Source organism: Opisthorchis viverrini (genome assembly GCF_000715545.1).
Source record: "Opisthorchis viverrini unplaced genomic scaffold opera_v5_238, whole genome shotgun sequence".
In the NCBI taxonomy this organism is placed as follows: domain Eukaryota; kingdom Metazoa; phylum Platyhelminthes; class Trematoda; order Opisthorchiida; family Opisthorchiidae; genus Opisthorchis; species Opisthorchis viverrini.
The window spans coordinates 190601-204440 of record NW_008751890.1 but is presented as its reverse complement, the minus strand read 5'-3'; the positions used below and the strand labels follow the sequence as shown (position 1 = coordinate 204440).

The following is a 13840-nucleotide window of genomic DNA, read 5'->3' as shown; positions in this document are numbered from 1 at the left end:
CCACCTCCCGTGCAGTTGAATTTACACTGAGCGATTCCAATTCGGATAACACTGTGATGAAGAGAAAAAAATTCCGGATCGCGAAGCCAAATGTCATAATTAGAATAGTGGTAGGTATCTTAACTACCGAATGTACGCGTGGTATAGAAGTCCGAATATGGACGAATGAATATCGTACATTCTCGAATATCGCGGGCGTACAATCAATCGCATCGTAAAACAAAGGCGTATAAAGATACATTAAACAGAATGAATGGAACAGAGTCAATGTTCACCACACCTTCGTTTTCTTTTAACGGGCTCTGAACATCTCCATTTTACTCCCATAGCCCAAAAGGTATTTGATGTTTCACTTGTCCCCGTGACTTGCCTCTTCCTGTCGCTGTTTGCTAGTTGCTTGTTCGAAATGACTGAGCTGTTTTACTGACCTGGCTTTCCCCCTGACCGGATAAACTATCTGATAGCTAGAGTTATTTATCAATGCATAAACCACAATTATGACTGCTCGGTGGCTTGCTACCCTGTAGATCTTGTAGCATGCACGAGGGATGAAAAACTCGTGTGGTGGATGAGTACGCCCCGTAGGGAGAGTCATCTTGTTACGTTGTACTATGGTGCGTTCTGTTACTCGCCTTCCCTTAAGTAGCGCGGGTGTTTCGCTCATCGCCGGTGGTTCTGATCTTGGTCTTTAAGTCAGGAAAACCAAGAAGAGCACCGTTGCTGTTTGTCTGTAGCTGCATTGGACTTGTTCTGGTTGTCACTTGTCTCGCAACACCAATAAATGCAAGTGAACGACAACTGTCCTTCCGTTTGTTTTAAAAAAAATAAATAATAAAAACACTTATGCATGGGGTAGTCTGAGGGTACTGTGTAAAGCTCACGGGTAACGTCGACGTGCAAGGATTTGCCACTTTCGTCTTAGTCGGGTCACACCACCCCAAGTCCACTTCACCATCCAAACAGCACACACGTTCTTCCCTCTTGTCATTTACAGCGATCATATGCACAAAATGCTAACAACTTATCATTTCCTGATTACAAGCAGTCAAAACTAGCACTTAATGGCTGTTTTTTGCCACGCGCCATTGTTTTCTGGAGTTGACACTAGTGACTCGGCGACTAGTGATCCTTAGTCTTGCTTTCCTGTTACGTTGACGTAGTAGACCTCAGTTAATCTACGGTTCTTATAAACCATCTAGCAAGCTGTTGCTTGTCCGATTTTACTTGTCTACTGCTACTGTTTACATTAACCCCTCTTTCTGCACAACGAGGACCCTATAACAAACATATTTGGTAGGCCAAACTCTACCGCCCGTTTTCAACTAGTCCAACAGTTAGCCCCCATGCTAGCTACCTCGACAAAGTTCTCACGTTCCTAAAACTAGGCACCTGCTCTGGCCCAACTATTACTTAGTTTCTAGATCAGAAAGCGTGTCGTCCTTTCATGGATCCATTTAGCCGGCTGTCAACTCCTTTTAGATTTTTTCTACTGACAACATTGCATCATATGCCTCCTGACACTCGTCACACTGCTTTCATTCTACCTCTTTCTCGTTGCTCCTCTCCTTAAGCTTCAAACCTCGGCTGCGGTTGCTCAAACGCCCGCGAAACTCTTATTCGTTCAAACTGGCTGGTGTCCGGTCTTTATCCATACGGTCCTCCAAAGAAAGGGAAATTATCCGTGAGCCTGCATCCGCCTGATTCTCCGCGTCATTCTTTATCTCACCCAGAATTGTGTATCCCTTCTCCGATCCCTTGAATACCGTTGCGGTGCTGTCCATAAACCGAAGCTTGTCAGTCAAATGATGGCACGGCACTGTCATTCTAAGTGGGACGGCACTCCCGCGGCTATTTTCTTCAGAATCTTGGCCGCAACCCATCGACTAATCAAGCCTGTAGTCGCGACTAAAAGCAAATTTTTATCCGACCCCGTCTCTGGGACGAGCTCGTTCATACCTGTTGAATGTTCGCTCATATTTGGCTAGCTCAGTTTTTCCGCTACGAGGACCCTATAACATGGTGATTTGGTAGGCCAAACTCTACCGCCCGTTTTCAACTAGTCCAACAGTTAGCCCCCATGCTAGCTACCTCGACAAAGTTCTCACGTTCCTAAAACTAGGCACCTGCTCTGGCCCAACTATTACTTAGTTTCTAGATCAGAAAGCGTGTCGTCCTTTCATGGATCCATTTAGCCGGCTGTCAACTCCTTTTAGATTTTTTCTACTGACAACATTGCATCATATGCCTCCTGACACTCGTCACACTGCTTTCATTCTACCTCTTTCTCGTTGCTCCTCTCCTTAAGCTTCAAACCTCGGCTGCGGTTGCTCAAACGCCCGCGGAACTCTTATTCATTCAAACTGGCTGGTGTCCGGTCTTTATCCATACGGTCCTCCAAAGAAAGGGAAATTATCCGTGAGCCTGCATCCGCCTGATTCTCCGCGTCATTCTTTATCTCACCCAGAATTGTGTATCCCTTCTCCGATCCCTTGAATACCGTTGCGGTGCTGTCCATAAACCGAAGCTTGTCAGTCAAATGATGGCACGGCACTGTCATTCTAAGTGGGACGGCACTCCCGCGGCTATTTCCGCCTGACGCGTCATTCTTTATCTCACCCAGAATTGTGTATCCCTTCTCCGATCCCTTGAATACCGTTGCGGTGCTGTCCATAAACCGAAGCTTGTCAGTCAAATGATGGCACGGCACTGTCATTCTAAGTGGGACGGCACTCCCGCGGCTATTTTCTTCAGAATCTTGGCCGCAACCCATCGACTAATCAAGCCTGTAGTCGCGACTACAAGCAAATTTTTATCCGACCCCGTCTCTGGGACGAGCTCGTTCATACCTGTTGAATTTTCGCTCATATTTGGCTAGCTCAGTTTTTCCGCTACGGTTTCAGCTTGCCCATTCCACAAGTTCAAATCCGTATACAGTGTTCGGATCGCCCTATGTATTAGCAACCTGTCCACATCGAACCTATCCTCTGCACCGAACTTCCCTACAGCAGTTCAACCAGTGAATCTGTTTAGTGTCAGACTGCACACATTTTTGAGACAAAACTCACCACGTGCCTTCAGTCTAATTTATTCCATCTCCATATCCACTGTTACTCGTTGACTCCGGCCATTTACCCGACAGCCCAAGGTAACCCGTGGCCGGCAATGGTTTTCAGTTCTAGTTCATGCCAGTTGGCTGTCTTTGAATTAGTCGGACTTCATGCACATTGTTCCCAACAAGTTGTGAAAGAAACGTATTATTATTTAGTCGGATATTCCCCACTTTTATGACGTTTTCCTCCTTTTATGCAATCCGTACCCCACAAACCCCCCAGTCATGCTTCATTCTGACAGTAAACATATGATCATGCCAGACAGTATGCCACTCACAAGGTCTAGATAAACATTATTAAATGAATGTTCTGACAGTATTTGTTACCATACCATTAACCATATTGTGGGACAACCTGCAGTTCGCAGTTTAGTGCACGCCATACCCAGCGAGATTACGGAGGTACTCCGCCTTCCCGGAAAAGGGAAAATGGTGCCCAGGCCATCCTAATGTTAGGGTGCATATAATGAAATCGTGTGACACCCACTGTTGGAAAAATTTTGCTACCTGGTTGACCAAGTTGTGAAGCGGGTGCAGAAATGGTCGGACAAGTTGGACGGGTGTGGAAAGGGCATTTTCGATAGTTTAGTTGTTTCTGGTGATATCTGGTGAGCCTTGGAGATTTTTTGGAAGGCTTTATTCTCATATTTTTGTGGGCACACGTTCGACGTGTCTACTTTGAACACAGTATATGGCGTGTCAGCTGCTCCGAGCCCGAAAACCAGGGAAGTGACCAAGTAACATCCAGAGTTGTTCACATCACACGGCATCAGTATCCTTTTTGTTGGAATATGTAAATCTGTTGTCGGCGTTTTATTTGGATGGCACTGGTCATTTGAGCTGAGCAGGAAATGTTATTGTTGGCGAGCGATGCAAACACCACGGATCATAGAATACTTATCGTTGAAATAACACACGGTTACCTGTAAGTCCGTCGGCAAGGCACAGCATGAAGCTATTAAAGCGACGGCCGGTAGCACGCTAAAAATAAGGTACCATTATCTCGTACCCACTTAGGTAAGTATCATAACAGTACTGCGCTTCCCGCGCACAACGCCGTGGGGCCACGTGCCTTGGAGTTCACCGAAGATTGCGATTATAGATGATAATCAATGGGAACCGAGGACGCAGCGACTCAATTTGAGCGCTGGAGATTTTAGTAAAATCTAAAATTGAGCGTAGGTCACGACCAACATAGCGGGAGAGCACTGGTGTCTCGCCTGTGCGGACAAATCCCAAGCCCAAATGCCATTCACTAATCATTGATGTGTTTATATAGCATGAACCAAGCAGAAGATTTGAGTCCAATAAAAATGATATTGTGATCTTTACTTATAATGATCAAACCTTAGCCCGAAACAGTAACATGCCTGGATGTTTCATTGTCTAAACGCGCTCGCTTCAGACAGCCTTGCTTTTGGGAAACGTTCACGACCGGAAACAATCCCAGCAAATTCCAGGGACATTAGCATAGAATTAGGGGGAGCAAAGGGGGCCAAAGGTGAAGCTTAATCCATCTGTTACCAAACGTCGAAATAGCTCCAGCACCAGAATCAAACGTGGATTCATAAAATGATCCCTCTATTTCGTTTTCAATACTGAATGCAACGGATAGACGCACAGGGCTCACAATGATAAGCTTATAATTTTATATGCAGTGCAACAGGAAAAATTGGGGAAGGAGAAAAAAAAGTAGACACTTTGAAGTCATTGGTGGGTGAACCGAGACACATGTATCAGTCCTCAAAATATTTGTACCGATGGACGTCGTATTGATGGCCAAATCTGAACGAAATTAAGGACTAGGCGAAATGTTTGACTTTTCCCGATATTGAGACACGATGGAGAAGTAAAATGACCGCCAATTTCGTAAAGATAGTTGGCACAACTGAACAGTTTAGGTGAAATAGCTCGGGGAGGCGTATCATACAAGCGCGATATGGATTGAATTCAAAGCATTTTAGCCCATCCAAAATAGTCTGTCCTGCATTTTATGTTGTGGGAGGAATAAGCACGTGGCTTGAGGGTCTGTGCGACTTTATACATCGACATTCGTGGCATTTGGCACGCTGAGTGATCTGATCATCAAATATTTCAGTAGAGACCAGATTTTTATGGTCTTCCTTCTGTGTTTATGCACCTTTGAACAAGATAAGAATAAAGACCAATGAGAAATTTACGCACTCATTATTGTTCTGTATGTACTTTACCTTGTCAGGTAAGGTTAATTTCAGCTTGCTACGCCGAAATGCTCGCCACACGCGCAAATGAAGGCTGCATTCACAAGATTTTGCAGTTTTTTCATTCCCAGATACATTCAGGACAATTTTCCTCATTCAGTCTACTTCATTGATTTCTTTGGAAGCTGAATACCAACAGTGAATCTCCATCGGGCCGTGGTAAAAACTACGTGAGTAAGGATCTTAATACCCAGCGGCAAGATTTACACGTATTGAGGTTACATTGATAGCTTACTTCAACTCAATTTTTTGTCAGTTTGTTGAGTCACTTAAACGTAAAATATGTCAAAACGCCGTATGTTCGGGGGAGTCGCCTGGCAGCGTAAACCGGTGTTTCAAGATGTTGCAACACTCCATGTTGTGGTGACACACGAGAAGTCGTGAGTATATGCGAATCCGTGTTTTCTCACCATATCGACGTGCCACGTGTCGGTACGTCAATAACGGCTCCGGATGTTCGTGAACAAAATCGTCGTCTAAATTTTGCCGATTTTGTTATCGATGACCTTTGTTAACGGTAGCTTGACGGTGAAGTTTACCCCTCTCTGTTAGGAAGGGTTGATGTTCACTAATGAATTTCCATTCTATGGTGTTTGCCGACGTTGAAAATTGGCTCATTTGGACAAGTGGCTCTCCGAAAAATGGCCCACGAATTAAGTGGTCATGTACAAAGGAGTCTACGCGTTAATTTATCACCTCTCCGGAAAATATAATTACGGTTTGCACCCAAGAAACCAAAGACGTATAGCGGTGCAGGAAATACCTTGCCGAAAGGGCAACCAATCATCGCATTTCCTGTCATGCTCTGTAAAATGAAACCGCACTACGAATTCCAAGGTCCCTAGGAGTGAGTGAGCGGCTTCGCAGCGAACGGTCCTAAGAAAACCTTGAATCCGAATGATTACTTGCGTTATCTATCACAAAACGAGGAGGTGGTCGTTGCACTTTCCGGCAGGAAATCTGGTCAGAATGAAAACTGGTGCCATAGCATTAGTAGAATGGGCTCATCAACGACAGCTTACACAAACGCTTTCACCCGGATGAGGTGCGCATTGACACCAGTGTTGCATGTGGTGGTGGTGAAACTCAAAATACCGGCTGGCTATCACAAAACGAGGAGGTGGTCGTTGCACTTTCCGGCAGGAAATCTGGTCAGAATGAAAACTGGTGCCATAGCATTAGTAGAATGGGCTCATCAACGACAGCTTACACAAACGCTTTCACCCGGATGAGGTGCGCATTGACACCAGTGTTGCATGTGGTGGTGGTGAAACTCAAAATACCGGCTAGGGCAAGATGAAGCAAGAACGAAATTCATGCATATATGTAGCCAGAAAATGCTTTCTGAAGGTCCTCAGACGAAGACAACTAACGTCTCGCAGCCACTGAAGGAAATGCTGCCAACGGTGGTCACTGTGACTCGAACTGGTTCCATCCAGCGCGTCGGATGGATAATTTACGGGGCTCTACATATGTCATCACTGTTTCTCCAGCGGAAAAGTATAAGCATCATGGACACAGCAATGAGGAAAGGTTCTGCAGTAGATTTGCGGAATGTCAGTGCTTTGTCCATTCAGTAGCGTTTAAGGTTTTTGGTCTCTTAGGTTTCCTCGAAGAACCAACAGCCAGAAATTTTCGGCTCATTCTTTCACACAGTCCTAAGGTGCTAGTGTATCGTGTTATTGTCTATACTCACAGGCTTGAATTGTTTGCGCATCCCAGGACTTTCAAAGCTTACATCATGGTCCGCATTAATCGCAATGAGGTTCTGAGACTAAGCTCGTGCTCGGTTCTTAAGTGTATCACGATGGTAACACGCAACAATATGGTAACACCTCGCATTGTTTGGGTAACACTCCAGTGGCCCTGGCATGCTTTCCCTTGAGGAACTCCCAAATCGATAGAGCATGACGAGTCACCATATCATCAAGCACAGGCCCTAGCCAAGTTGTTGACATTGTGAAACGGAATTTTACCGGCTGTCTGTTTCTCAGCTTGTGTCGGTTGCTCGATGGTATTTCAGCATGGGTATGCGCGGTCAAATGAGGATGAGATCCCCGTCGCAGTGTCAGGCGGTGTGAGCCTCGTATCTACCCGGGAACCACATGTGTTCGATGACTTTCTGGACCCTCTAACCCTCTCCAGTACGAAGGTTTTGATTTCGTAGGGTTTACCCGTCATCCGAACAGTGCGCGCCTTCAAGGTGGCACACACGACCAGCCTTTTTTTCATGTCCGTCACAGGGAGGGTTTACAGTTTGTGCCCAATATGCAAAAGGTATACCAAAACAACCGGGTCATCTGTGATATCGACGCTGGTGGTGTTTGAAAACGCGTAAACGAAGTAGTATGCTATGCGTAGGCAATATAAACGTGGTCAAATGGGCCATAACTAGGTGCCGATCTTTAGGCGCACATCCCATATCTCTCCGAAAACATCATCTGAGAGATGAAAAAATTTACGCAAACATTTAGCGTTTGACAGTATTTATTCGAAACCATGAAATCTTTGCACATCGTGGCAGTTTTTATAAAATTTGTCTGAGCGTATTTGAGGTTTACTTTGGGCGCGTAATCCATATCCTTAATGACCATCAGACACCGACCTGATGTCTACGTGAAGGTGCCTTGAAATTTTGTGGTGAAGTTGGTCCCTTCAAATGTTTTCTGCTGCTTTTAATCCGTAGATATTCTAAGAAGATACACCAACGATAATTGTGCTGTCCTTGCTGAGCAGCCGTTCGCAAATTATGCCCAATTTTTTCCTTTTATAAGCAAGCATCCCACCAGGAAAAGTTCATAAATTCGCTGGAGCAGTAAACTTTTGGATTTTTCTGTGACAATCGGCACGAGCTGTTTAAGTGCCTGGCAAGGATTCATCTATAGCGATTTGGTGAGTCATCGATGGTTATGTGGGTTTGTGGTTGGTATGAGCAGAGAGTACAATAAGGTGGCTACTCTCTTGAATCAGACACAATCCCAGCGGACAAAGCTGAATACTTGTAACCAGCGTCGTGAATAGGTGTGGACCCAGCAGTTACAACAGGTAGCTAAGGTGAGCGATAACACATGTTCATAATGATGAAGGTCACCTCAAGATCAGCGGATGGGCCTGTTTTTGGACAGTGTTGTTGCAGTTTATGACGTATTCCAGGTACGCGATGTCATTGTTTTGAATGTGAATGCTATCGTGATTTTAATAACCTACAACCGGGTATCCGAAAAGGCCGAATTATCCACCGAATACGTATATCCGAGGGTAGAGATCGGACGAAGATGAAAAATGCGTCATTCTCTCAGTGGATGATGATGTGATCGCAAACTCACAAAAATTTTTCCCTGTCTACTTTCATACAAACTATGCCAGCACAATAAAATTTTCCCTTTTGACTGCATCGCTCTTCATCATTACTGTGGGCCCGTTTAGGTATCACTGATATATGTGGACAACGCACACGCTGATAAATCGCGCAAGCAGCCGGTGATTACATAACTGAACTTTAGAATATGCTACGGTTTTATTTCGACTTTTACACCGTAACCTGTAATCACGCACGAGTCGGCGGCGGACAGTGACCTTGAAAGCTCACTCGGTTCAACTAAATGCTGTAATAAAACATGCCGCTAAAAAGCGCAACTCGATTAATTAACCTTCTATAAAATTCGTAACTTCAAAAACGTGATATTTTCGGCGAAATTAACTTCGGTTTACCTCCTGTTAGCGACTGATTAGACGGCGTTAAGAACACAGCATACTTTTCGCGGTCTTGCGAGAAACGAAGGCATTCAAGCCCCATTGGCAAGTGAAGGACAAACGAACACTTACTCAACACTGGAATTCGAACTTAAACGTAGTTTTAGATGCCTTCGATGTTTAGTACCTCCACAAACTCACGTGGAGATCGCCACCAGATCCCCACATATCACTGTGTTCTGCACCTCTGTATTGATTTCATTTCAGCCATTGTTGAAAATAAACCTGCTGATTGGATGAGTGCGCCGCAGATGGTAAGGTTTCGATACTGGTGAGAGTAAGATAGGGTAAGACCTCGCTGGATGCCCGGTGGAAGTTCGAAAGTCTGTTATTAAAAATGCCCTCATCTGGAAAACCACGACCGGTCCCTGGGATATGAAGGCCCGGGCTCCCGCCGCAGCGATAAAATGATTTGTCATGTAGAATATGTGAACTGTCGAAATTCCACCCCCAAGGACAAGTGGCAAGTGGACGTTTTGCGGAGGCACCGACAAAAGTCGCACAATGGAGTGCTTGGACTTAAAATGTTGCACCCTCCAAGTACCATGTACGCCATAATCCATCCCTCCTGGGTCTGGTCATCACCAAAGAAAGACACTTCGATGATCAGTCGATAATTAAGGCTCTAATGGGACACAATGACCACCGTGTGCTGACTCTTGATTTCATCTGCCACTGGGCCAGAAATCCTTAACCTCAAGTATGGGTAGGAAACCTCTGCCGTGCAGACTTCCAAGGAATGCACTTCTTTATTGAGCAAACAAAACTGGCACCAGCTTCTGTGGGAGACTAATCTATAGGGCAATTGTCCAGGTTTACGGAGCCGATGCGATCGTCCCAAAATACAGCAAGCGGTCTGACAGGCCGCTGGCTACCTGAAGGGAGTCAGCGTCTTCCGGGAAGGAGGTGTTAGTTATTTTTCAAAAAGTTGACCACAGGAGTCACAAAATGCACTGGCACTTCGTAAAACGCGGAACCGCTATAAATAAGAGATCCGTCGATGGAACACACGGAAACACGCCACTACTCTAGAATACGCCCGGAAAACAGAAATGTTCTGTCTGCAGCAGAAACACACCAACTGAGTTCTCATTGAGGTACACAAGTGACCCAAGGATGGTATCTGAGGTCTGCAGAAAACACCACACAGGTCTATATTCAGCACCAGCTTCCTCGTCAAGATGTAACTACAAATGGTCTCGAACCGTCTGGGCCTTCACAGTGGGGGACATTCTTCAATTCTTGTGCAAGACCAGCCCGTTCTGTGTATTTGGGCCTGAGGAGGTCCATCCAAATATCTTGAAGGAAATGTCGTCTACACTGGTAAAATCTTTCAACCTGTTGTTTTGTCAATCGCTTGACGAAAGTCACCTTCCCCATGCTTGGAAAAAGGCGATTGTCACGACGAATATCGCCCATCAGCCTCACTAGCGTACCATGCAAGGTGATTAGATACATTCTGGAGCAATCCATTTTAGACCATTTTATTTCCAACAACTTGATATTCCCAGTTCAACCGTTCTTACATGAACATACTCGTATTTATGGAAGACTTAGCACAAGTCAAAGACAAGGGTCTCGTGTCAGGTGCCACACTTTTTGGCCTCTCAAAACAATTCGATCGAGTCTCACACGTTCCATCGCTCCACAAACTCGGGTCATATGAGATTCAAGGGCAATTCTAAACTGGATTGGGGCGTTCCTATCAGACAGAACATTTCGAAGGAAAATACGCTCGACCTACTCTTCCCCAACGCCAGCCTCCATTGGAGTTCATTGAGGCTCCGGTTTGGGACCGCTGCTGTATGTGATATACGTCAACGACCATCCAGAAGTTTCTGCAAGCCAGTGCCTGCGTTTTTTGGAGGAAATGAATTTCTAGAGTTCTAGTGCCAGCGCCCGCCAACTAGGTGTAGACGCTGCAAAGCAGTGGTTGTTAAACCGGCCCCCTCCTGCGTTCGTATAGGAGTGCGTCCCAATTTGAAAACCGGCCCCCTCCTGTGAATGAAGAAAAATGCGTTCGTATAGGAGTGCGTCCCAATTTGCAGGGGACTATGTCCACAGTGTGAGAATGAACCGGAAGATATAGCGAGGATAGATGCTAAAAAGGATTTTATTGCTTGGCTCTTTTGAACCATGTCCTTCTCACTTTATCAGGGGAAATCGGCTCAAGAGGCATTCGGCACTCTGAGGATGAATCGGCGCACCTCCTTTTGTATTACTAGAATGCACTTCCAAATATTCTGTGGGGCCTACATCACACCGCTTCTTGAATATGCCAAACAAGTTGTCCACTCAGAACGCACGAAGGACGTGACTCTTATTGAGTCTGTCCGGCGAGCTGCCACAAAAATGGTTGCCGGCCTTAAATCCGCGGACAATGAAACGCGTCTCGTGGTGCTTGGCCTCGTTCCCCTGGAGTTTCGTCACCTCTGTAGGGACCTGCTTTTTAATTATGACCTGCTTGAACAAGGTTTTGCCAACAGGTTTTTCGCCGTTGTCCCAGTAAACACACGGCGGCACACAGAGCTCATGGCGTACACTTCATTTGGCGCATTTTTTCTTATTCCGGGTAATCACTGCGTCGAGTAGCCCTACCAAGACAGTTGTCAAGGCTCCATCTAGGACCCTGTTCGAAGCGTTAACAGACAATCTTTGATGCGCGTCCCCGTTCTGGCAAGCTCATTGTCATGCTAGACCTTTTTTGCTTGCGCCTTTCAGGTAAACGGCAGCCGCTGAACGACAGGAACAAAACCGGACCAGGAAACTTGGAAGAGGGCCTCAACCCTCTACGTCTTTGTGTAGCATTCAGATGGAAGAAAGAGAAGTGTCTGAGAAAGCTAACTTCAAAGCTTGGTCACTATGAGCCATGGAATCCCTTAAAAAATTAGTCATGCGCCGAAAATTAGACTTCCAAGATGTTTAGACAAAGTTTGACAAAACCTTGGTTTCAAGTAGAATATAAAGTTGACGAAAATTCGGGGACTGCGCCTACCTGATGGTCCCCAAGAAGGGCAAAACCGGTCGTAGGCTGTCGAGGACTTTTCAGCAACCTTATGAGTAGTGCAATAACAAAAACTTATTTCGATCTGATGGCATCAAATGTGAAAAAGTTGTGAGTTGTTCCTCTGGGTTGCGGTTCCAATGAAGTATTATAGATGCGGCTTAGTATTGATGAAACGACAAAAAACCAGTAGTGCTATAGGAGGACTGCCAATTCTCTGGGCCAGAGATGTCAGCTTTCGATTCGACGTTCATGCAGCCAATCGGTGACCGCAGGCAGTGCTCGACGATCCAGCTTCTTGGGATACTAACCATCGCCCCCATGGCTTGATTCAGGATCATAAACGCGTTTCAGGTGTCGCTATGTTTAATCTGAGATTATGACTTCCCACTAGGTTGTTCGCTGTGAAGCCGCTGGGGTTAGTTGGTTCAGGTTATTCCGTCACTAAAATTTTGGAGCCGTGCTGTCGTTATTACCACAAACTCAAGAAGACTTTATGGTTGCTTTTCACGGATTCATCAATTAATGCACAGGATCGAGGCTTTCGCCAAAACTTCTGTGCTCGGATTTTTTGCTGTCATCCAGCTCTTCCTGTTTACCTGAAGGGCACGAGTGAAAAAAGGATGTAGCACTCCTCTTCAAGTTTTCGGCTCCGGGCAGTAATCTTGGTAGCTCGAGCAAAACAGAATGCCAGTGGACCATGTCTTTACCATGATACAAGTTCTTGAACAGCGGCACACCTCCAACCTTTTGACTCTGTCGATCGTCAGCGTCTTTGAATGCTCGGCTACCAAAGATGTCACTTTCAAATTTATATCCCTTGAGAAGGCACTGTGTGCGAACTGCTGTGGACACGTACGAATACACGGCAAGCTTTCGCTTGGGTTCACCACATCCCGTGGTGTAAGACAAGACTGCCTTCTCTCACAGCTTCCCAGTTCCCGAACTAACCGAACTAGCCCCTCACTTTCTGGTTGTATACTCCACGTACTCCCGTTCCCCGGTGATCGACACTGTAGAAGCAGGAACCGATTAGTCTATGGTACACAGTTACTAGAGATCGCGTGGATCAAGTGAAATTGCCTTCGGGTATTATCGGTTTCTGTGCCTCTTCGAAGAGGCTTCCCGTGTCCACCAGATTTTACGGCCGACTCGCCCGCATAACTTGACTCGACGAATTATCAGAAGTCAAGCGGAGGTGAGCGTGCGAGCTGACCTTCAATCCTTGTGGGCACGGAAAGCCAAAGAAACGGAAGAGGCACAAAAGGCCTGTAATGCTCGAAGATTATTTTATTTGATCCACGCGACCGGTCTACTGAAACCACCTGTGGGCGAAACCATTAACGATCAGAAGTGAACAGCCATCGTAAACAAAGAAGGATGCCTGGACAGGTGGTCCAGATACTGTGAACAACAGCTACCGTGGCCATCAGCTGCCGCACATTTGGAGCCCACAGCCAACGTGGGACCCTGGATGGCGAACGTGAACGGTGCCCACCCTGTTTTGGAGTTCCATCTTTGAATATGTTCTCTCAGTAGCCATGCACAAACATGAAATCCACAGATAACAGTACTTTCATGCCGCCATCAGCCGAAAGCCTTACTTGCTGCGTAAAGCAGGGCAGGTAAGCAAAAACGTGCTACTGCTGACGCCTCCCTTCTTAAAGTTTCAGGTTTTCCGTCTTCCACCACCCTGTCCCACACTCCTGTGGTTACTACATTCACTGTGGGTAC

The 13840-nt window shown here is 45.9% G+C and overlaps 1 protein-coding gene across 1 annotated transcript; it reads left to right on the top strand.

Moving 5' to 3' along the window:
- Window positions 1-3162: 3162 nt before the first annotated feature.
- On the top strand, window positions 3163-9719 carry T265_08735 (hypothetical protein; the record flags this gene model as incomplete). Its single annotated transcript, XM_009174620.1, has 3 exons — window positions 3163-3240; window positions 3266-3374; window positions 9484-9719. The coding sequence occupies 3 exons, from the start codon at window positions 3163-3165 to the stop codon at window positions 9717-9719; spliced, it is 423 nt and encodes a 140-aa protein (XP_009172884.1).
- Between the last annotated feature and the right edge of the window lie 4121 nt (window positions 9720-13840).